Source organism: Zalophus californianus, chromosome 1 (assembly GCF_009762305.2).
Source record: "Zalophus californianus isolate mZalCal1 chromosome 1, mZalCal1.pri.v2, whole genome shotgun sequence".
NCBI classification, from domain to species: domain Eukaryota; kingdom Metazoa; phylum Chordata; class Mammalia; order Carnivora; family Otariidae; genus Zalophus; species Zalophus californianus.
Window position 1 is genome coordinate 15,680,780 of NC_045595.1, and position 23,965 is coordinate 15,704,744.

Genomic DNA, 23,965 nt, shown 5'->3' on the forward strand with positions numbered 1-23,965 from the left:
CAGTCTCATGACCCTGAGATCAAGACCTGAGCGCAGGTCAAGGGTTGGACGCTTAACTGACTGAGCCACCCAGACGCCCCGAAATCTGTTTGCTTCTTATTAGCCATGTGACCCAGGGGCAAGTTAGTTACCTTCAAACCTTGGTTTCTCCATTTGTAAAGTGGAGATAGTATTACTGCCTCATAGACTCAGTGTATAGTTGAAGAAATAACATTTGTAAAATACCTAGTATTTATTTTTTAAGTCCTCATGGGGTGCCAACGCCTGCATGTACACATACGTACACACACCAGCTCCAAACGAACCTCACCAACTGCATGAATCTCAGGTAGATATTTAGCCTCAACGCATTCTTCTGGGCCCTTACCTTTAAGGTCATGATTTTTATTTGGCCCATAGTAAATCTGTTGTGTTTCCCTGCCCATTTTGATTTTGGGGAGTGATTGCAATAAAATTACTATTCCCTGGCATTCATTGTGTGCTCTGTCCCATGCGCTCTGCTAAGCAATTTGTGCATTGTGCATGACTGGTGAAAAACTTAGGTTCGGAGAGATGAGGGTGATTACTTGAAGTTACGCAGCTAGTACATTACCTGAGGAGCTAAAGGCTCACCAACCAGTTGTTTGCTGCCGGGGCCCGTGCTCTTCCCTGCCACGCTGTGCGTTGTCCAGTTTTTGAGTTCATAGAATTAGCTGAGGAAATTGTTAAAAATTAACGAAACACAGGAACTGGTGACCATGGTTGGCTCCGGTGCGGACACCTGGGTGGTAAAGGGGAGAAAGGAAACCTGACTTTTCAAACAGTACCTTGTTGAACCTTATAAACTTCGTAGTATTTGCATATATTACCCATTTTAAGAAAGGTTTTAAAAAAGTTCTTAATGCGCAATTTCCAGCCCTTGCTTCAGAGACTCTTACTTGAATTTATCTCAAGGCCAGGTGTGTGTCCATTTTTAGCAAACAGCTCAGGGAATTCTGATACGGACAGTTGTAGGGCCCATGCTTCGAGAAATCTTGATACACGGGACCATGATGAACAGCTGTGGCAGAGTGGGGCCTGCTTCTGGCCTCGCAGACTTCTCGTTGGCTCTCTGGTCATCCCATTCCCCTGGGCCACACACTTCCCATCGGACCTTTGAATGTGCCAGTTTCCCTAATGTTACCGACGGGGGCTGTGACACAAGAGGTGGTCGTCAGTGCATTGGCCTGACTGTGGTATGAGGGTGTTTATACAAATATGTTTTAGTTATTTTCTAGTGGACATGGCTGGCATGGTGGTGACGAGCCAGGAGGGCGTGTTCCGCAGCAACTGCATGGACTGTCTAGACAGAACCAATGTGATCCAGAGCCTGCTGGCCCGCCGCTCACTGCAGGCCCAGCTCCAGGTGCACACGCTTTGTCTGTTTTACGAAATCAGCAATAGAGGCCAAGATGAAAGAAGCTGCATCCTTGAAAACCTTAACAAAAAGCATTACAAAAGCAAATAACAGAAAACATTCACATTGCTCCCCACCCTAACCCAGCTTTTGTGTTTTTGTCTTTCCATCCGTGGGTGTGCACATCTCTATACCTATGGTCAGCGTGTGTGTATGCAGTTTGGGTGTTTTTTAAGATTTTATTTTTAAGTAATCTCTGCACCCATCGCGGGACTTGAACTCACAACCCTGAGATCAGGAGTTGCGTGTTCCACCGACTGAGCCAGCCAGACACCCCTTTACATAGTTTTTAATTTTGTCTTTTCCTCTAGCACTATACAGAGCCATAGTTGTTTTAAGAGTTGCACTAAGTTGCTACATTGTTGGCTTATAAATTGCACTGTAGAGACCAGATCTGCCTATGTTGTTATTAACTTGAATTCTTCCCTTTGGGTTAATTTCAAGAAGTGGAATGTACTGCGTTAAAGAGAATACGCTTTCCAAGAGGGTCATGGCAGTTTCCATTAACACCAGCGAGCATGATAAGTGAATCCATGTCATTGAACTCTTGCCAGCGTGAGGTGTTTTTATTTAAAACTTTTTTTCCTATTAGTAAAGAGTAGAACCTCAAGGTTGTTTTCATTTGTATCTCTCTTATTACTGGCAAGCGATAACTAACCTTTCAGGGAAGAAGTTTCTGACACAGCTTTGCTCTACCACTAAGATTGGGCTGTTGAGAAAAATAGCTATAAATATTTTCTTGTGTTTATACTTAGAATTAAAAACGTAAAGCCCAGATTTCCAGATCACATTGGCATTTATCATGAGGGGCAAACAAAATGCATGCCAAATGGTTTCTTGCTTAAATGGTAACCTTTGTTTATGACAATTCAACTTTGTTTATGATAATTTTATGATACCAGGAAGGAATTATGGAAGTAAAACACCTCCTTTAAAACGAATTGCCCTTGAATCCTAAGTAACACAGGCCAAAGGAGCGGTTTCCCTGTTTGAGCGTCATGCTTTAGTTTGTATTGTACGGTGTCCTTCTCAATCTGATGGATTGACTTCAAGGTGTATTTTTTAATAGAAACAATACTAGCAAAAAAAACAAAACAGTAGTAGCAATGGTTGTTTCCAAGCCCGATAAACTAAAGCCTATTTAACTAGGTTCTGTAATCTATACTTAACTCTTCCATGTGCTGAATGTAGTGTTATAAAATCTAACCAACCTTCAGAGAGTCTTGGGGTGTCGGTGCCAGCTGGTGGGGCCTCCATTTGTGGCCCCCCCCCACCCCCCCCAGCTAAGGGTCACCGAGAGCAGCCCCTGCACTGTCTGAGGTGGGAGTGCTGTTCTGGGGTAGAGAGAGTGCGCTGTCACCTGCGGTGCTCAGTGGCAGTGGGGGCTCTGAGGTGGTTGGGGTCCGAGATGAGGTCCAAGGCAGGGGCTCCTAATCTTTGCCCAGTGACCCCCAGAGGGGAGTCCACAGGGGGATTCAGCATGTCCAGGAGTCCTCTGAGATGATGTGCAAAGGGCGCGGTGTGTGCGCAATTTGTGGGGAGGTAGGCGTGTAGCATAGAGCGCAGGAGGGGTAGGGCTGGGGCTGAAGGAAGCCCGGGGACGCGAGTGGTGGGGAGGCTAAAGCGTGGAGGCAGTGGGAGGTTGGGGGGCAGCCGGGAAGGAGGAGGTGATGGCTGGGTCCCACCGCTGCTCTCCCTTCTGCCCCTCTGCTCCTGCGGGGCTGGGGCGCGGGGGGAGGAGTCCTCAGAGGGGGAGGCGTGGTGAGCTGCCCCCCCCCCCCCCCCTGCAGGCAAGGACCACGTCTCCCGCCTGCAGCCAGGAACCGTGTGATACCATGTGGGACTGTCTTGCTTTTGGTCCTGAATCGCGTGTGCTGAAATCGGTTACACTCGAATATGGTGTGCTTCTTGTTCCAGAGACTGGGAGTTTTGCATGTGGGACAGAAGCTTGAAGAACAAAATGAATTTGAGAAGACTTACAAAAATGGTGGGTAATTTCCTCAGTAGAGGCAGAGTTACTCAAATGGTGAAATAAATTACTGTTTTGGATTTAGGAACTCTGGTTGTCACGTAAGTCGCTGTCTGTTGACTTTTCCTTGTTTTCACAGCCTGGGCTGACAATGCAAATGCTTGTGCCAAACAGTACGCGGGCACTGGCGCCTTGAAGACGGACTTTACCAGGCAAGCCATGCTTTTCAAGTAGCACTGCAGATATTCAGGTCTCCCGTCCCATCCGGATGCCCCGGGAGCTTTTGGGCCGCAGCAGAACCCCAGCCCCCGGCGCCTCGGGTCATAGCAGTCGAGTCAGGCTTGCTGGGAGGGGAGGCCTGGGCGCTGGAGGGTTCCTAGCCTCCCTGGGTGGTTGTGCCACGTGGGAGGTAGCCTCGGCCCCTCAGCCCCTCCCAGACCTCGCGGTGCACCTGGGTCACTGCGGTCCGGGGCGGGGCTGAGACCCTGAACCTCGGGGTAGCAGCCAGGTGATGCCTGTGCCGCGTTCCAGGACCGCGCTGGTTAGTGAGCGGTCAAGGCGTTGGGGATTGGTACAGATGTGGGTCTTTTTCTGCCGTAGAGACTCCCTGGGAGCAAACTACGCTTCCTAGTCTCTGCCGTGTTCTGGCCGCTTAACCTGGTCTGGGTGTTTCTCTTCACATTTCTTACCTTTGCCGCTGGCCCTGAGTGTTTTTCTCTTTGTGCCTACTTAGGTAATATTTTAGAAAAAGAATGCGTATTTCTTGGACCCGCTAGAGGATTCCTTTGTGAGGTGTCTCCTTTATACTTTCAGGGGTGATCTTTAAAATCTTTGTAACTCACTTATCTCCATACCACATACTTATTGGCCACAAAACTGTGGGAGAATTTAATATACGGGTCTGTAACTCGGAATTCACCTCTTTTAACCAGAACCGGGAAGCGAACTCAGCTGGGGCTGCTCGCGGATGCCTGGAACTCCCTGATACGGTATTACAGGAACAACTTTTCTGACGGCTTTCGGCAGGTGGGCTTGTATTTGGTGCTCATGTTTGGTCCTCGGGCGGTCCCATCATCACTCCGCATTGGGGAGTTACTAATTTCCTTCCTCTATTCTAGGACTCCATAGACTTGTTTCTTGGAAACTACTCAGTGGATGAATTAGAATCTCATAGTCCTTTAAGTGTTCCACGGGATTTGAAATTCCTGGCTGTAAGAAACCTTTCTGTTTTTCAAGCTTTTTTTTTTTTTTTTAAGATTGATTGATTGATTTTAGAGAGTGTGCAAGCGGCCGTGGGCAGGGGCAGAGGGAGAGAGAATCTCAAGCAGACTCCCTGCTGAGCCACGACCCTGAGATCATGACCTGAGCCGAAATCAAGAGCTGGACACTTAACCGACCGCACCACGCAGGCGCCCCTGTTTTTCACGTTTTTAAAAGCATTATGTGTGGAGGTATAGATGGTGCCAACTCCTCTTGATTTAAAACTTTATACATTGTTCTGAATGGACCGTAAATACTTTGTTTCCCTGAGAAGATGAGGGAAAGCAGTAAAATAACTGGGGGGCGTTTGTTTTTTGTGACACTTCACTGTCGTTTTATATGAGAACGCGTGAGCAAAAGGGAGTGTGGAAAGTTTCTCGTTTCTGGAAGACTCGACTCCTGTCACAATCAGGGGTTGCTGGGGGCCAGCCTGTCACATGGAAGGCAGAGTGAGTTTTTGACACTTCTCTCCTTTTTGACTCCTCTGCTCACCAGACTTTGCAGGAGCCTTTCTGGGGTCTCATCCAGTGGGCAGAGTGTTCCCGAATGTTGCTGGCTGGGGTCCCGGCCTCTCATGCGGGCAGCCCCCTCCAGCACTCCCGTGTTTGGACCAGAGCCGTGCTTCCTCAGATGCTGTGACCTAACCAGTCTGAAAACTGGGGCAGCTGTGGTTGAACCCCCCAAATAATGATGTTTTGCTGGGAAAAGATATTTTGTATATTAGATTGTGGAAGGGTTTTATTCTTTTTCAAGTGCAACTGACTTCACAGCCATTGAGTAGCGTTCTTAAGTGATGGCTTGTCTCTCCATTTTTCTTTCCAGTTGCCTATTATCATGGTTGTTGCCTTCTCGATGTGCATTATCTGTTTGCTGATGGCCGGTAAGTCTGCCCTTCTCTCACAGACTCACACTGATCTCTGAGAATCTGGCACTTCCTTATCCAGCATCTTGAGATTGTGAGTCTGCTCAACACTTGATGTTTCCCCGTTAAATTTAGTGAGCAAAGTGAGTGGATGTGATTAGTCCTTAGATGTGACCGGAGGAAGAACATATACTGATAATTGTTTAGTTTTTTTACTTAAGATTTACACTTTTTTTTTTTCTTATCACCCAAGTAACACATAGGAATTACAGAAAATACAGTTAGGCAAGAAAGAAGAAAACATTATTTACCATCCTGTCTTCTAGAGATAAGCTAACTACTTTTAACATTTTGATGTTTTAATCTTTGTGTGTGTGATTTTTTTCACAAGTGAAAGATGTATTTTTTGTAATGTTTTCACTGAGCAATATAAGCATTTCCCTGTGTTCTTTATTTTTAATGGCTGCATTAAAATCCATTTATGGATATATAGTTTATTTAACCAACCACTTATTATTAGACAAATATTATTAATAGATTAATACACTCCTTATCATTAAATTTTAGTAGGTTGAGGGGCGTCTGGGTGGCACAAGTTACGCATCTGACTCTTGATTTCGGCTCAGGTCATGATCCCAGGGTCGTGAGATCAAGCCCTGTACCGGGCTCCGTGCTGAGCATGGAGCCTGCTTAAGATTCTCTTTCTCTCCCCATCTCTAAAAAAAAAAAAAAATTTTTTTTTTTTTTTTTAGTAGATTGAGAGCAGAATTGCCTAATAAGAACTTGTGCTAACAAGGTCTTTACTGGTTTTCTGTTTTTCTCTCAGTCCTTTCCTGTGATACTAAGTTGATAAGCGTTTAGGATGAACGTATCTTCGTTCAGTACTCCTCGGTGCTGTGCGTTGGCTCGTATTGTGCACTCGGGACTGTCTGGTCTGAGCGCCCCCCGCCCATCGGCAGGGCCCCCTTCCCGTGGGCCCCTCTCACCGTGACCCTTTGTTCTCCCACACAGACCTTACCCCCTTCTCCTCTCCACAGCCTTGTGTCCTGTTCTTACAGCACTTTGTCCTCTGACCGCATAAGCCCCTGGGGATCCCTTCTTCAGAGGTGGTGTGCGGCTCCAGGGTCCCCAGCTTCCCCAGTGTGCGTTTTTCTTTGTGAGCCATGATCTGCATACTCGTTTGTCTTTCCCACTGGATGGGAAACTCTTTGAGGGCAGAGACTGTGTCTTTCTCCGTTGTTTTGTCTCCTGTGTCTGGGATATAGTGAGCTCTCATTAGAAGTTTGCTGAGCCAGGGACCCTTGCCCCCACCCCCCGCGCGCATTCTGGAGGGGAGACTCTGTAGGTACCTGTTGCTCTCTGTAATCCCCATACTCCCCTTGGGGTTCAGCACTGTAGACAGTCACCACGTAGGGGAGGGAGCCATCCTGTTACTCTCGGGCAGGAGTTAGCAGACGTTTTCTGTAAAGAGCAAGATAATAACTAGTTTAGATTTCCCAAATGGCATAGCATCTCTGTTGCACATTGTTTGTCTTTACAACTCTTGAAAAATGTAAAAACCATTCTTAGCTCAGAGTACAAAACAGGCGGAGGGCTCTGGAGCACAGGCGGAACTGTGTGGCGTAGCTCGGGTGCCAGTCCGGTTTGGGGGCAGGAAGAAGGAGGACCGGGCCAGCCAGCACGTGCCGCTCACGATTCCTCCGGGGCCCGCGCTCTTCGCTCCCTCGACTCTCTGACTGCCTTAAAACACTGCCTAGTGGGTGCCATTTTCTGGGACCCCATGTCCTGTGAAATTCGTTTCATCACTTTGTTCTGTGTTTCCCTGGCTTCCCTGTGGAACCTCCGGAGAGGCAGGCAAGTCAAGGCAGAGAGCTCGGCCTGAACAAATGGGACAGTTCCTTTGGGGGATGGTCCCCGGTTGGGCTTGTGAGGAACTGTGTTTCTTCTTTGTCCGAGAAGAATTTTAAAACCTCAAAGGTGTGAACATTCGCGATCACGTGAATTTGTCTGTGTTTTTGCGTACAAAGAGATTGACGCCGCGGATGGCAGCACCGCGTGTCAGTTCGTTGCCGTGAGATGATGAGCGCTGTGATGTGTGGATAGCGGAGTGTCGGATTTGTAGCCTGTACTTTGGGGTTTTAGAGAGTGGGGGGTGAGGCAGCGTGAACTCCCGACAGCCGACGAGGAAAGAGCGCGGAGCCTGCTGTTCTCCCGCTGTCCCCTCCTCCGTGTGGGGGGCCCTGTTGCAGGAGGGCAGAAGCACTCGGTTCAGCTGCGTGAGGAGTAGAACAAAGTAGATCTTCTCCCGCTGCTGCTAACCTTCACGAACTCTAGATGTTGCAAAAAAATGCCGATCGGGAGAGTTGTGTGAAGTAGATCATTAAAATATGTTCCTGAGTTTTGTTTTATACGCTTTCGTACATAGCTTTTCTGAAGCATGTATGTTTTGTAAAGTTATTTTTTTTGTGTAGGCATTTTGATTGTGGCGAATGTGTTACTGTAAATAGCTTCTTCTAATATGAAAGTACCTAATCTTAAAGTAAGTTAGTTATTTGTGTGATGTCACATAGAACAGTCAGATGGTTCTCATGCTGTGGCCTCTGGGCCAGTGGCGTCAGTGTTACCTGGGAACTTGTTAGAAATGCAGATTCTTGGGTCCCACCCGGACCTGCCGAGTCAGAATCTCCGGGGTTGCCCAGCAGCTGATGTCTTATCGAGCCCTGGAAAGGATTCTAATGCCAGCCAGAGTTCGAGAACCACTTGTTCAAACCTTAATTGAGAGGTTCTTGTATTTTTCCTGTAGATGTGCTGATAAACTTTGATGTTGTCAAGATTAAACTTTAAATTTTAATGTTTAAACACTAGACTTTAATATTGCTAAGCAGCTGAAAGCTGGATCTGGGATCAATAAAATGATTTTTTTTTAAGGTCCCATTTATTCATTTGAGACAGAGAGAGAGAGCATGAGTGGGGGGAGGGACAGAGACAGAGGGAGAAGCAGGTTCCCCACTGAGCAGGGAGCCCGATGTGGGATTCAATTCCAGGACCCAGAGATCATGACATGAGCCAAAGGCAGATGCCCAACCATCTGAGCCACCCAGGCGCCCCTCAATAAAGTGATTTTGCTGCTGAGCAGGGAGCCCGCTTCTCCCTCTGACCCTCTACCCTCTCGTGTTCTCTCTCTCTCATTCTCTCTCTCTCAAATAAATAAAATCTTTAAAAAAATGATTTTTATTTATCAACTCTTTTTTTTTAAATTTTATTTATTTGAGAGAGAGAGCTTAAGCAGTGGGAAAGGGCTGAGGGAGAGGGAGAAGCAGACCCCCCACTGAGCAGGGAGCCTGACGTGGGGCTCAATCCCAGGACCCTGGGATCATGGCCTGAGCCGAAGGCAGACGCTTAACCGACTAAGCCACCCAGGTGCCCCTCAATAAAATGATTTTTATTTATCAACTCTTTGGTTTTTTAATTTTTTTTTCTATTTTTTTATTTTTAAAGATTATTTATTAGAGATCGCGTGAGAGAGAGCACAAGCTGGTGGGGGGGGAGAGGGAGAGGGAGAAGCAGAGACTCCCCGCTGAGCAGGGAGCCCGATGCGGGGCTCGATCCCAGGACCCTGGGATCATGGCCTGAGCCGAATGCAGACGCTTAACTGACTGAGCCACCCAGGTGCTCCAACTCTTTGTTTTTTAATATCAACAGGTGACACTTGGACAGAAACACTGGCCTATGTGTTCTTTTGGGGAGTTGCAAGCATTGGAACATTTTTCATTATTCTTTATAATGGCAAAGATTTTGTCGATGCTCCCAGATTGGTCCAGAAAGAAAAGATGGACTGAATTTGTGTCTGTGGAAAGCGGCTTGGCTTGGAAGATTCCATTATGCAGAACTGGAGTCTTTACTGACCCGCTTTCCACGTCAGCCCGAGGTCTTTCGAAAGCCTTTCTCCAGAAGCCTGCCCTCTGCTTCGTGTCGGGGGAGGAGGACCTGCAGTCGGCCCGGTGTTCCTGCCTTGACCATCTCTTCCCTACTGGGGGGCTCTCCTTATAATTGGAAGCTCTTCTGTAATTAAAAGGTCACCTGAATCCAGCTCCTGGAACAGAAGGAATCTATTCCTTGTCGATTTAATCAACTCTTGCAGAATAAGTAATATATTTAAGAACTCTAGCTTCTTTCCTTGTTTAAAATGGTAAAATTATTTTTCTAGCTCAGTTTCCTTATTGTCACTGTAGAAGCAGTTGCTGTTCGCAAGCCGACTGCCCCACACATCTTTGGACTTTTCTTAAGAGCTAAGTGATAAGCTAACGCACCTGTGTTGATGCTGCGTGAGTCTCTCGTAGACGTCAGGTAGTTAGCCGGAGAAGGGAGGCGGGTCTCGCGTTCTGTTGGGGTTTCCGTTGGGCTGCCTTCTGAGTTCAGCTTGAACTGGAGTGCAAAGAAGAAGTTCAGATAGGATTTATCTTTTTTAAAAGGTGTAAATGAAATCAAAGAATGTAAAGTCTGTGTCTTATGCTAAAGGTCCAAAGCTGCCTCTGTTTTAAGGATTTGCCGCAGCGTGGAAAAGACCCTCAGCTGGTCGGCTCCCCCCCCAGCTGTGGTGTTCCCTTGGGGTTCATTCATCGAGCTGCGCGAGCCTTGGGGAGGCTCCACGCATGGCACCATCGACCCTTCTCCCTCTGTAAAGGTTTTTATTAGCTATCAATAAGTGTCTGAAATTTAGTGCTTCCCGGTAGTTAGAGTTCTCCAAATCAAGGACCAACTTCATTGTTAATTTATGTGCAAAAGCAAGCCTGAAAAATATGCTTTAGAAGCTGTGCATAGTTCTAATTATAAGTTGGACTGTATATTCAAACTGTAATTATGAAGTTTAAATATTAGAAAAGTGTTAGTATACTTGCCACTATTTTAAAACTGATTAAATACTGCTACAATATTTGTGTTGTGCTTGAAAATATGTACAGTTTTTTTCAATAGTGGTCCTTAAATATCTCTCAAAGCGCCTTTATTTCAACATGACTTTTTTTTTTTCAACATTATTTTTTATAAACATTAGTAAGAGTCGTTGCTTCTAGAAACTCGAAAGGAGAATAGCTGGAAGCCCTCTGTAGCTTAAAATCAGTCATTAAAACTCCCAGTAGGGTAAGTAATTAGAACTACCTGTTCTTAACATGTAAATAAGCATAATTTGTTCCAAAGATGAAATGTTTGAAACGTGGTTCATGTCTACTGTAATATATTACTCAAGTGCTCCCGGGCATTTCATGTGAAGACCCGACTTCCACAACCACAGCAAAGACCAAGTGAGAGCCTCTCGTGTAGCTGTTCCGCAGCGGATGGCCTGAAGCTGTCTTGTTAGAACCTAAAGTGTCCGTGTTCAGAGCCCCGCCGTGCTGTGATTTCTAAATTCATGTACTGTACATCCGTAAGTGAAAATAAATGTCATACTCTTTTCTAACCACCGTTGGTATCATTTCTATACTTTGTCTTGAAAGGGATATTCTTTTTTTATTTTATAATTTTTTAAAAAGATTTTATTTGAGAGCACAAGCAGGGGGAGTGGGAGAGGGAGAAGCAGGCTTCCCGCCGAGCAGGGAGCCCGATGCGGGGCTCGATCCCAGGACCCCGGGGTCACGACCTGAGCCGAAGGCAGACCGGCTGAGCCACCCAGGCGCCCCTTTATTTTAGAATTTTAGAACTCACACAAAGCAGTGCAGGCAGGGGCTTTATAGAAAAGTAGTGTAAGTAAGCAAGAAAATTCATAGCTTCTGAAATCCTACTTTGCAGTTATCACTTGAGAAATTGTGTTCGTCTGTGTAATTATTTTTTAGTTAAAGATAAAACCAGGGAAATATTTAGTAAAGTGTGACGTCCATAAAAAGATGTCCCCTGCATCCCACCCCTCCCCCCAAGTTAAGTTTTTCGTTATGATACAGGTCTCACCTTGGCAGAGGGACAGTGTTGCTTACTAGAAAGCAATCTCTCGGGCCACGGAATGTGTCCGTGACAAGGTGGGGAAGCACCTGGGAGGCCTCCAGCCACGTGGAGGGGAGTGAGGTGAAAGTCCTTGGAGTTGGGATGTGGAGCCTGCCGTCCCCCTCGTGAGCCGAGCAGAGCCGCCTCAGGCTGTGTCGGGCCCGTCCCCGGGGTCGGCTCTCTGCATGGGCTCTAGCAACTTCCTTTCCTGCCCAGGCTGGTGAACATGAGCGGCTTCCTGCGAAGGGGTTTTCAGGAATTCTCTACCACCCACCCCTGTGACCTTCTGTCCTTCCCTCCGATACGCTAATCGGTGTTCTGTGCCTGGTAACCTCTAGCTCCTTCCTTCCATGGGGCGAAAAGAAAGGTTAATGACGCTCTGATCACCTGGTTATATATACTTCAGTACGAATGAGATATTAGGCCGCGTGTTACCCATGGCGTCTGTTTGTGCTCTTATTTGCAGCTCCAGAATGACAAAGCTTTGTCCCGTTGAGGATTCTGGGACCAGGGGGTGGGGCTGGGAGGGGTGGGGCCGGTCCCCAGAGGTATGTGACGCAGGTTCGTCAGTCCTGACAGACTAGGATGTTCTGTGGTGTCAGGACTGGAATTGGAGGTGCGCTGGGGGTGGCGGGGGAAGTGGCTTAAACAAACCAGGCTCTTGGGGTTTTATCATCCAAGAGTCCCGATGTCAGAAGAAAGTATCCCAATAAGGATATGTTATGGTAAGTTTTTAGAATTCCATGTCCGTTGCCCCGTGAGGCTCCCCAGCACGGCCGCTTGGCTCATGGAAGCCAGCAAGACCGAAATGCCAGTCTTTCTCATGACCTAATCTCGGAAGTGTCGCCCCATCATGTCTGCCGTTCTCTTGTGGGTCCGAAACCAGTCAGTGGATCCAGCTCACGCAAGGGGAAGGGAGGGGCCACACGGGGGCATGAGCGCCAGGAGGTGGGCATCCCTGGGGCCATCTTAGAAGTCGGCCACCGCAGCCAGTGAGGAGCAAGACTCCGGGCTGGTGCCGCAGAGAGCCCGGTGGCCTGCTGCCAGGCGGTGCAGCTTAGGCCAGGACCGACGGCTTCTGGTAACCTAACTCTGCATGGCAAACTAGCCCCGCAGTGGCGCAGAAGGGCGATAACCATTTCTGCTCAACAAAACCCTGCAGTCTGGGCAGGGCCTTGTGGGCATCGCTCATCCCTGCTGCACTTGGCACCGGCCAGGTGGCTCCGAGGCCGGGGCCCTCTGTCACCAGCCGCTTGCTCTCACCTGGGTGAGGGGTGGGCGGCAGGGGAGCGGGGAGAGAGAGGAAGTGGAAGCAGGAGGGGGTGGGGAGGCTGGAGGAGGAGACAGACACTGCAGTGTGCAAGGACCTCCCCACTGTTGGCTAGCTCTGGGCTCCCTGCCCTCCGGGGAAGGAGCGCTAGGGAAGAAGGCGCCTTGCCGTAGAAGCTCAGTACCGCGGCCCAGTCTAAAGCTTCGCCGCTTCCCTCCGTCCTGTGCTTTAGGGGCCCGTAACAGAATGGGGGCGATCAGGCCCTGCCCCTGCGGGGGCCCGTGTTCTTCCCAGGGCCACCCCTGCGTCCTCCCAGAGGGGTTAGCACAGGCCTTGCTTGCTCATCTTGCTTCACATTTCCCCGCACGCCTTACTAGTCGAGTACATCCGTGTATCCCTAGACAGGTGTGTCACTGTGTGCACACTCAGCCTGGTGGTTCTCATCCGTGGTGGTGGTCCCAGCTGCCGTCCCTTCCTGCCAGTCTGTTTATAGTGAATGAATTTACGACAGTCTCCGTGTTCATCCGGACTTATAGATCACACTTCCCTTTTCATGCGCTCCGGTCTGAGGCTGATGGACATTTCGGTGGTTTCTGGTTGGTAGCTCTTGCACTCCATACGGCTGCGTGCCTTCCCCACGCCTCCTGGCTCACGTGGGAGTGTGTTGCTCCCTGTTCTCTGCCCGGTAGGAGGACGAGGAGCCAGAAATATACAAGGATAACATGAAATCATGTTCTGAATGGCTTGTGCCATTTATATGCCCAGTGGCTCCACGTGACTACCAACGCTCGGTATGCCAGACTTCCTAATTTTTTCATCGGTAGGTATAAAGTGGTATCTCATTCTGGCATTTCTCCAATCCCTGATGAGCCTGAGCATCTTTTCACCGTTCCTTTTTTGGTCATCGGTGTTCCCGTTCTGTGCCTTGTTGAGGTCTTTTGCCGGTTTCTGTTAGACTGTCTGTCCTTCTTGATTTGTTGTAAACTTCTTTGTATTCTAGAGAGTTGTTTGTTGGTTATATGTGTTACATAAATCTTCTCCCACAGATCATGCAGGGCAGGGCCCCCATGTCAAACCCTCAGTGGGATTCTGTTGCTCTTTGAAGAAAATCTAAGCCCCTTGCCTGGCCCACAAGGCCTTACTGACCTGACCCTGCCCACTCTTCCAAGCCCACCTCCGATCATTCCCCCCATTCCAACCACTGGCCTCCTTTCTGCTCTTTCTCACCTCAGGGCCTTTGCACGTGCTGTTGCCTCTGCCTAGACAGACATTCCGTCCTCAAAGCTCCTCCTCAACCACCTGACTGAAGCAGTATCCCTCTCACACCCTCCCTTGACCCATTTCTCGCCTTCTTAGAAACGATCGCAGCCTGTACTCATTTGTTACCCATGATCGTCACTCTTCCCTCCCAGAATGTAAGTGCCATGAAGGCCAGGGACCGTGTCCGTTCTGTTCAGCACCGTCCCTAGCACCTACCCTGGGACTGGTTTGTAATGCACCAGTTGGTGCTCTCACTGAAGGCTGATACTATGCAGGTGGGCCACAGTCAGGAAGAGGTGGTGCCTATGTCAGATACTGGTCAAGACATCCTGGTTAAGAATTTCCTATTTGTCAGTAACGTTTTGGCCTTACAAGTGGATGTTTAAATCTGTTACTTATTTTTCTTCCCCTGACTAATGTCGAGTAGAAACTGATGGGGGGTGGTGGTGAATTCTCTGCCCCAGCTTTCCTGTCAAGTAGAACAGCCACAGATTAATCTTTCTACGGAATTCGGGCAGAGGTCGAACACAATAGTTTGCACACGCCCCCTCTGCTCCCAGGACGGTTGTAAGGGCACACTCACGCCTCCTGCGGTTTCTCGTGGCCTCAGCCAGAGAGAGACCCTGAAACGGGCAGGCTGCCCAGGACACCTCTCAGCGGGGTTGAGAAGATTCTGAGCTCACACCCTGTTTCACACCCAGCAAGGGAGACATAATTTTTCTGACTTTTCTTAGGGAATCTAACCGTCACGTGAGGGTCTTTGTACACCGCATCAGTGTGGCTTCGCTGGCTCTGTGCGGGAGACATGGGGAAGGTGACAGAACCGAGACGCTGGGTGGATCCTCCTTTATTTGCCATGTTTTGCGAATCAGCTCCTCTGTTTACATAATGAAGGGAAATCTTGTGTGAAGAGAGAGCTCTTAAAACCACAGCCAGTGTAGGGTTTTATTTATGAGGACAATTGCTAAAAACCCAGCTGTTTCCCTCCCTGATTGCGTAGAGCAAAGCCAAGGGCCATTATGTCTCCAGCATTAATAGAAAGCTCCCTGGAGCCCGCGATCTGGCCGTGGCATCCTGGTGACTCTTACGTGGACGGGGACGGAGCGTCCCTTTTCTCCCTCCAGCCCTCTGGGAGGAGGGCGGACGAACATCAGATGACCACGTTCGTGCAGTACCTAGAAAACGGCCAACCAAGGATTTTTTGAGACGGGACTTAACTACGGGTTCAAGAGGATGCTTGGGAACTATTCTGCTCTTCATGAAGTTCACAGAAACCAGAATAAAACTGAATCAAAACCTGAGGCCTTTTCATCTCGAGCACATTATTCTAGGACAGCGTGACTTCACCTGTCCGACTTTGGGGCGCAAAAATTATTCTGCAGAAGTGGCTTTTCCATACAATTGAAGGGCTCAAAAATGCTTTCAAACATTTCAAGGTCATTTTTGATGTAAATATTCCTAAATGCACGACATGTTGTGGGGCCCTGGCCCTCGGGTTTGGCTGGCTCCGGGCGGGGCCTGGGTGGGCACGGGGAGATGTCAAGGCTCGCTCACAGGTGGTTCGGATGGGCGGCCAGGGGGTAGAAGCAGTGACACACAGTAACTGAATACAGGAATGAGTTAGGGCAGTGTTGGCCTCCGCGGTCCTGAGGATGCTTGGCATTTGGGGCTGATAACCCTGCTGATGCCGGACCCCAGGAGGGGCGGCCAGGGTTGTTAAGACCGTGACCATGCCTGTGGGCTCAGGGGCAGGGGGTCCTCTCTGTAGGGATTCAGGAGCCGTGTATTTGACATTGAGTGTGCCCAACTCCTCAAGTCCTGGTGGGTAAGGTTTGTCGACACTAAACCCTCTGATGAGAAATCAGAGGACTGGGTAATTGTGGTTAGTAAATGCTGGTGCACACATTTTAAAGGCAAGCAACCTTTTTATAACTGGCCGTGAGGTGGAGCTGCAAAATATTGATAAGATGGCTATAAAAAAAGGCAGAAGTCCTTCCTAACGCCTATTTTTGTTATATAGGACACTTAGATCATGAAAACGAAGTAGAGGAAAAAAAAAAACAACCCTCCAACTGATGTCCCACATGAGTGTCTTCGAAGATGTTTGTACAAATCTACCCAAAGAAACTTCCCTGAATCCTGTATGTCGAGGAAGCACGGAATGTTAGGGCAGGAAGGGGCCGGATCCGCTTGGGGATGACCTTGACCTACTTATTGTGGTTAAAAAAAGACAGGAGACGTGGGCATGGTGCACTGACGCTGTATCATAAATACGGTGTCTTCAGTTACAAGAGGCTCTGTTTGAGTTATATACACTCTAGAAAACTTATGTACAAATAATTTAAAATGGATTGTGAGTGATGTTCATGGTCTTTGCTCTAATGAGTTGGCCACCATGTCCAAATAGGACACCTTCTGTGGGAAAGTTGGATTTACTTTCACCCTGGACGTGGCTCTGGCATCTTTTCCAACACCCCGGGGTAGGGGCTGTCTGCACGGACTGCTCAGGTGGTTTGGAGTTGCGTGCTGTAATTGGGGGGACCGGGCCTGGACCCACTGTGAGAGATCTCAGATCACAGAAGTGACCCCCTTCGTGGACCCCAACAAAGGCCTCCCTTCTGCGTGGCCAGTCATGTTAGCGAAGAACACAGCAGTTGCATATTCACTATGACTCAAAAAAAAAAAAAAAAAAGACTTGATTTCACACCAGTGACATTCAGATCTGTCATCTCAGGCACTTGAAAAAACCTCCTTTCCAACCGATCTAAAAAAACAATTGCCCTCTGGTATTTTGGGATTTCTTCAGAAGGAAAAGACCACTTAAATTTTATTCCATAAAAATTATAGTCAAATTTCAGCTCACAGTGTGTCTTAATCCTAGGACTTGCCTAGAGTCAAGAAAGCAATTGTCTTCAAGACTGGCCTTGAAAAGCCCGTGTCTCTGGTGACAAGGAGGCAGCACCGTGCGACCTTGGGGGGACGCAGAGGGGAGCAGGGGCCACTCGGCGGGGGGTGGGTGTGGGTCCTCCCGAGGGAGCCTTCTTCCTCCACAATTCTTCTTGATGGACTCAGGAAGACGACGGGCTGAGTACTTCTGGAGCAAATATTTTTACAGGCAGCTAAAGGAGATGCCACCTGTAAATCGTAGCTGCAGGGCAGGGAGCAGCTGACCACGGTCTCTGAGAAGCCCAGTCCTCAGGCCACGGGGGGCGTGTCCCCCCTCTTGAGGCAGCGCATGATGAAAGTCCCCAGGGCCACCAGGGGGATGCACATGATGGAGGAGGCCACCAGCAGCCCGATGACGGCCAGGGCGTATGGGGGGTAATCCTTGGTCACAAGCTGACCCTGAAAGGAGAAACTGAGGGTCAGCAGGAGGGGCCGCTGCAGGCTGAGCTTGGCTTGGCAGAGAGGCTGTGTGCAGTGGGGTTGTCTGGGGCCCCGTGGCTCTGCCGCTCACTAGCAAGTGTGCTGGGCAGACTGGTCCCCCTTGCCTTCTTTCTCTTCTGTACACCTCACCCATCGTGCATACAGCCACTATTTTGGCACTACCCCTGTAGAGTCACCCCAAGAATAATCAAGGGCCTTCCACTTGAGGGACCGTTCGGGGCCCCTACATGGAAGGGGGCTAACCTTAGCCCAGTGCTGTCCAACAGAACCTTCTGTGAGGGTAGAAATGTTCCATATCGGTGTTGTCCAACATGGCAGCCACAGACACAGGGCGCTACTGAGCGCTTGAAATGTGGCCAGTGAGAGTGAAGAACTGAATTTTAATTTTGATTGAGTTGTAATGAATTTAAATGTGAATCACCCCATGTGGCTGTTGGCTACCATCTTGAACGGCACAGCCCTAGTCAGAAGTCTTGATGAACCTCTGGATTTAGTTGCTGGATGTTTCCCTGAATGCACACGCATTAAAGCTGATGAGAAATGAGGCCAAAAAGCCCATAAAGGTCACCTCTCCAGGAGGGAGCCACGGAACAGCTACATCCGGGGGAAGCGGGTGTTTGCTGTCAACCAAGCATGGTTTGTAAACCAAAACGCTGCTTAGAGTGTGGTGTGGGAAACCAGCCCACAGACTTTTGGTTGCTCATCTCGTCTCTTGTTTTGTTCTGTCCTGACCAGTGCAGAAAGTGGGGAGGGGCGGGGTGACATTTAGAAGCTGTTGGAGCAATTCGACAGCTTCATCTTGTGTCTGTTGAATATAATAAGTGATTGGAGCTTGTATTCTATAGATCTTTTTCTCATTTCACTTTTCAAGTGGTTCCCTGTCCTTGCATCTTACAAAAGTATCAGGCTGCTATGGATTGGGGAAGACTCCCCGGTCCCCCGGCCACGGCTGGAGAGGCCCAGCCGCCGGAACCAGGGGTGGGGGCGCCTTCGGCCGCCATCGGTCACGTTCGCTATGAAAGCGCGTCTGTGTAGGGGACAGCCCGGGCTGGCTGTTCAGACTCTGACACACTGTCCTGCTGCCCTGAGCGAGCCTGTTCTGTTCCAGCCGCACGCGGAGCCGGGCTCTGCCGAGATGTGGCACCCCGCTGCTAACGGGGTCCCCTCAGGCCCCTGCGGTGTCCCTTCCAGGGCTCAGGGGCCCGGCCCTCCAGGCTCGCTTGGCCTCCCCCGAGGAGGCCCAGTGGACAGAGCTCAGAGGGCCTGGGGCGGCGGCGGCGGCGGAGGAGGAGAGTGCTGCCGGGGCTGGGAACCAGCGCCGTGCAGGGGACCTTCTCCCGGCCTCCCGGAAAGGCCCCCTGGGAAGTTCTGGAGGGAATCCTACCCACTTTCCTGGAGCACCTGTAGAAAAACCAGAGCTCACTTCTGCTCTCCTGGGCTGAGTGTTTTTCAGTACCTGGGTGATGTTTCCGTGTCGTGACAAATAACCTGCCCACACCAGGGAAATGGGTCTTTGGTTTCAGCAAACGTAAAGCCGGGGCTTGAGAGCGAGCCCGGGGGCCCTGAGACGGAGGGTACCTGGGAGGCGTCCCAGGCTTGGTACTGCAGGGTCCCCGTGAGGATGTAGTCACTCAGGTAGAAGACAAAGAGGCTGATGATGAGCAGCGGGCTCACGCCGGCCCACATGGCCTTCCAGTACCAGTTCAGGGCGCGGCCAGTCATGGCCTTGAGGTCACTTTCAAATCTATTTGGAAAATGGGGAGAAAGTGGATTATCCATGCTGTTGGGGCAAGGGGGGCCCGGCTTTCATATCCATTTGCTGAGGAAGATTCTGTTCTGCGCACCACCGACGATCACCTCTCCGGGGTCCCTCTCTGATGCCTTCTGGGGAGAGGGTGTGCGGGGTGGGGAGCGGAGAGGGGCTGAGGCCGCCACAAAGCAGGGCAGCAAACCAGCGGGCCGCTCTCCATGGCGCTAGAAGTGGGCAGGGAGGGGGGCGGGGCGGGTTGAGGCGAGATGGTCACCAGCTGCAGCCACGGCCACTTGCCACACTTGGGCCTGGGGCTTGTCCCACAGAAGCCTGCAGACCTCCAGCTGCTGCTGACCTGGCTGGACCCCGGGTTCCGGGCCACGAAGGCTCCTGTGCCACTTTCCCGGATAGAGAAAAGTGGGGAGAGCTAGCGGGCTGCCGAAGGAAAGGGTGACGTGGCACTGTTGCTCGGCGGTCACTAGATGGCGCTGTCCCCTGGGCCAGCAGAGGGTCTGCCCTCTCCCGGCCATTCCCGGATCCTGCCCCTTACATTACAAACTCTGCAGGACACCGTGGGTTTCTCCCTCCCTCCGGCCCTCACCGCTTAGCACCACCCCTTTGCATGGTCTTGTGTCCCTTCTCCAGCACCTCCCCTGGGCCCTGGCACCTCCCTGGTCCTCTTTCCTCAACCTCTTTTCCTGGGAAACACCTACCGTCGCAGGGGACCGATCTGTTTCTCCCTCTAGACTGCCATTTCCTAGGTGACCGACTTGTCCCGTTGACCCAGGACGTCCCCAGGGTTAGCACCGCATGTCCCCCATCCCGGGAAACCCCTCGGTCCCAAGGAAACAGGGAGAATGAGTCACTCTAACCCGAATGTCTTCGATAGGTAGCAAATGGGAGAGATGGATACAAAAGAAGTCTTTCTTGACCGAAAACGTTTTGGAAATGCTACACATTATACCCCTCTTTGAGATTCACAATGGTCTTCAAGGCTCCAAGAAGTCCTATAGGAAAGAAATGTTGGTTTTGTTTAACATATGATGTCCCGAAATTATGTGATCACGGAAGTCCCTTGGTGTGACAGGGGACCCCAGAGCTTCCAGGGACACGGTGGGAAACGTGGCTCAACGGGTCTGGTTTCTAGAGTCATGGCTGGTCCTCTCCACTCCCACCACCCTCCAAACCAGTTGGGAGGATCAGAAAAGACTGGGGGGTGGGGGGCAGCACGGACACACCTTTGTAATCGGCTCACCTCTGAGCAGTGCTTCCCACAAGTGTAATGTGCCTTGGGCCCCTCCCATGTTAGAAGGTAGGATCTGAGTCAGTGGGCCTGGGCGGCCCGAGATCCCCCCGCATTTTCAACAAGCTCCCTGATGATGCTGAGGCTGCTACTCTGGGACCACACCCAGGGCAGCAAGGCTCTCTAGACCAGTGGTTCTCAGACTGAGCTCCCCGGACTCCCCCGGCAACTCCTTAGCAACGTGAGTCCCTGGACCAGTCTCGGCACCTATGTAATCAGAGCCCTGGGGTGAGGCCCAGCGGTCAGTGTCGGAACCGGCCCTCCACGCTCAAGTTTGGAAGCCGCTCTAGACCCCTGGTCTCAGCCCAGCAGCACACTGCATCATCTGGGGGAGATTTAAAACATTCCAGTGCTGTATCATGCCCGGGGATCAAGAACCTGACATCTTGAATTTGCCACATTTTCTAGGGTGTATCAACTGGACTTTGGTCAGCATGTTCGAAAAATACTGATGTTTACCGATGATCAGAGTGTCTAGTGCCTGGAGGCACGGTTCCCTGCCCCAGTGAGCCGCTGCAGGGTCAACAGGCGAACATCCCACAATAAAAAGTTAAAATATAGAAAGCAGAGAGAGGAGATGCTGGTTGAAGTTGGGAACGAGGCAGAGAATTAGCTGGGCAAAGGGAAAAGCAGACGCCAAGCTGGAAGAGAAAAGTGAAGTGCATGTACGAAGGGGCCGCTTTCTTTGTGGGGTGTCGCTTTCGTGGGCATGTCCCCCCAGCAGGTGTCAGGGGCGGGGCCTCCTCACCTCCGCAGCCCGTACACGTAACACACGGCGATGGTCTCCACCAGGACGATGAGCAGCAGGGACAGTGTGGCAGCGTATTCATTAAATATGTCGAACCAGTAGTTGCCGGCCTCCATGGTGAACACCAGGCCGATGACACAGTTGACGAAGCACACCAGACCTGGGGCCACAAGACCACACGCTCACCTGCCTGAGACGCCCACCCATTCAGCCAGTTTCCTGTGCCCCAGTGGAGCCACAGACCCCAAGGGGACGCAGCCACGGACTGGCCTTTCTGCCTGTGTATGCCACAGGTGTGTGTGTTCAGGGGGCAACAGTGGTGTCCCAAGGAGTGTGTGTCTGCACAAGTCACTGATGTTAATTCAGGGAGCTGTCCTGCAGGGGGCGTCAAGCTCAGTGGAAAAGAGTTGTAGGCACTGCTGTCTGGGGGAAGTGGGGGGGGGGGTCCCACCCTGCCTGTGGGTCTGGTGATGCTGTTTACCCCAACAACTCAGCCTCTGAGCTTATGGGAGGTGAATCGGGGCACCCATCTCAGGACCTCCTAGGGAGGACTCACGTCTGGCCAGAAGAGGGGGCAGGGAGGGGAGGGGAAGACAGGAATGTTCACCCAGCTCCCACTATACATGCCCCTGGCATGTGTCATGCATTTGGCTCCAATAGCCTGGGGAGCCCCCTTTCACAGACGGGAAACCCAAGGCTCAGAGAGGAACTTTCCCAACATCCCACAGCATGGAAGTGGTGGAGTCGGGGTTCAGACGGAGGCCCTTCTGCCTCCAGAGCCCAGGTTCCTGTCCCAGTCTCCACTGGCTGACTCCTCCAGGGACCCCACAAAGTATTTGACTCTCAAGCTCCCGCCTGCCCCTCCCACCGCCACACCATGTCGCCAAGTCCCCGTGCCATCTTGCGGGGGGACACACCAGGAGAAGGGGCCACGTGCTGGCTGGGAGCTAACAGCACGCATCATGCAACTACAGAGACCAGGGGCGAGGAGCAATGCTCAGTGCTCGAGGGCGCTGACAAAGGGTGAGCAGCTCTACCTGGCTGGCAGGACTTTAACGGGATGGGATGGGAGCTGGGTGGGATTCGGGCTGGGAGAAGGGACGTTGTAGATGTGGTGGGATGGCGTCATCGTGGGGCAGGGGTCGGGGCCATTGGGTCCCCCAGACACCACCAGGTAGCATGATGGAGCAGATGGATGGTGGCATGAAGCAGGGAGAGGGGTGGTTAGAAATACAGGTTCCTTCCCTAGCAACCCAAATGCCCCCCGGCGTGCGTGGTCTTATAGGGAATCTTTTATCACGCAGGCGGGAAAGGGACAGACCGACGGCCGCTGGCAACAACGGGGTGGACCGCCCAGAGTTTGGTGAAGACAAGAGACACAAAGAGCACAAACGGTGTGATTTCATTTATATGAAATTAAAGAGTGGGAAAAACAATCCTAAAGTGGTAGCAGTCAGAGAGAGGTGGCTTCTGGGGTTGGGGGCATACTGACTGGGAAGGGGTGGGGAGGGGCTCTCGGGGGTGCTGGAAATGCTCCGCATCTTGACTTCAGTGGTGGTGACTTGGGTGGAAACGAGATCGTGTTTAAGAAATGTACATGTTATAATTGTTATACTTCGTTTGAAACAAAGACCCAGGCAGATTCGCTCCTAGCCTGAAGAGTTTTGAGCACCATGTTGGTGGGTTTGGCCTTCCCCAAGCCTGGGGTGGCCACTGGGCTTCCCCGTGATGGAGAACCAGAGGCACGGGCGAATCACGTGCACCAGGTCCCAGATGGCCCCGAGGAGGAGACCACGGCAGGCCCGCCGGGAGGTGGCCACCTTGATGAGCACACAGCTCATCTGCTTGCGCCCCAGGCCCGGCCGTCCCCGAGCCCCACCTCCCCCATGGATGGGCCCACTCACCGGAGATGGCCTCCTTGGGTAGGTGGCTGGAGATGACCTTGTTGTCAGTCAGAGGCGTGAGGATGGCCGCCGTGTTCCCCAGCATGCTCCCAATGCCCAGCATCAGCAGCATGAAGAAGTAGAGCGCAGACCACAGCTGGGACACCTCCATGTTTTTAATGGCCTCGGTATAGACGATGAAAGACAGGCCAGTGCCCTGGACCGCCTGCCCGTGGTAAGAAGACAGCAGTTACACCCCCAAGGGGCTTGGGACTCCTTAAGCACACTCGATGCGAAGCAACTTGGGGGACCTGGGAGGTGGCCAGGGGAAGCCACATGCTGAGGCTGGGTTTGCCATCCGCACACCGGCCCCTCGGGCTTAGTGGGGCTCGGTAGAAATGTGAGCCGTCAGGAGCCCGTATTTGCAAAGTATGAGGAGACATTTCAGTCATTTCGGAACACTAAGCTCCCCTCTCTGGCTCCGACTCACATCCACTCTGGACGAAATACAGTCAAACAAGGTTTGGGTAATTTGTTTCCAGTATCATGACCACCGAGGCGTTCCGAGGCCTCAGTGGCTGGGAGGCGAGGTGGGCGGGTGGAGCCACGGGAGCTGGGAGGGCAGGGTTGCTCCGTGGCCAGATCCACGGAGGATACCACTGTGGTGGGGATTCGACCTGTGGAAACAGAGCCTGGAGCTCCTGCTTTAAGACAAACCCTCCAAGAGGGTTGAAAGAGGTCTTAGGTTGGGGGGGTGCCCTCTCTGGGGCCAAGCTCCCCCAATTTAGACCCGAGGGACCGCCAGGGAGGATCAAGCAGCAAGCTTGCGAACAGATTTATAAACCTACAAGAAGACAAGCTACTG

The 23,965-nt window shown here is 51.1% G+C and overlaps 2 protein-coding genes across 5 annotated transcripts in view; one reads left to right on the plus strand and one right to left on the minus strand.

Moving 5' to 3' along the window:
• Positions 1 to 10,981, plus strand: part of SACM1L (SAC1 like phosphatidylinositide phosphatase) — a 56,849-nt gene extending 45,868 nt beyond the window's left edge. For both annotated transcript variants that reach the window (XM_027582989.2, XM_027582990.2), the window contains 7 exons: positions 1,246 to 1,384; positions 3,353 to 3,422; positions 3,544 to 3,616; positions 4,337 to 4,430; positions 4,523 to 4,615; positions 5,487 to 5,544; positions 9,229 to 10,981. In XM_027582989.2, coding sequence (XP_027438790.1) covers positions 1,246 to 1,384; positions 3,353 to 3,422; positions 3,544 to 3,616; positions 4,337 to 4,430; positions 4,523 to 4,615; positions 5,487 to 5,544; positions 9,229 to 9,365 — 664 coding nt within the window. In that variant the 3' untranslated portion in view covers positions 9,366 to 10,981. The remainder of the gene's footprint in view (positions 1 to 1,245; positions 1,385 to 3,352; positions 3,423 to 3,543; positions 3,617 to 4,336; positions 4,431 to 4,522; positions 4,616 to 5,486; positions 5,545 to 9,228) is intronic.
• A 5,292-nt stretch (positions 10,982 to 16,273) lies between these two features.
• SLC6A20 (solute carrier family 6 member 20) overlaps positions 16,274 to 23,965 on the minus strand; it is a 31,275-nt gene continuing 23,583 nt past the window's right edge. For 2 of the 3 annotated variants that reach the window (XM_027587850.2, XM_027587851.2), the window contains 4 exons: positions 23,122 to 23,326; positions 21,218 to 21,377; positions 18,995 to 19,160; positions 16,274 to 17,374 (listed from right to left, as the gene is read on the minus strand). In XM_027587850.2, coding sequence (XP_027443651.1) covers positions 17,225 to 17,374; positions 18,995 to 19,160; positions 21,218 to 21,377; positions 23,122 to 23,326 — 681 coding nt within the window. In that variant the 3' untranslated portion in view covers positions 16,274 to 17,224. Of the gene's footprint in view, positions 17,375 to 18,994; positions 19,161 to 20,130; positions 20,174 to 21,217; positions 21,378 to 23,121; positions 23,327 to 23,965 lie in introns of those variants that run through there. The other variant, XM_027587852.1, reaches the window with a different exon arrangement.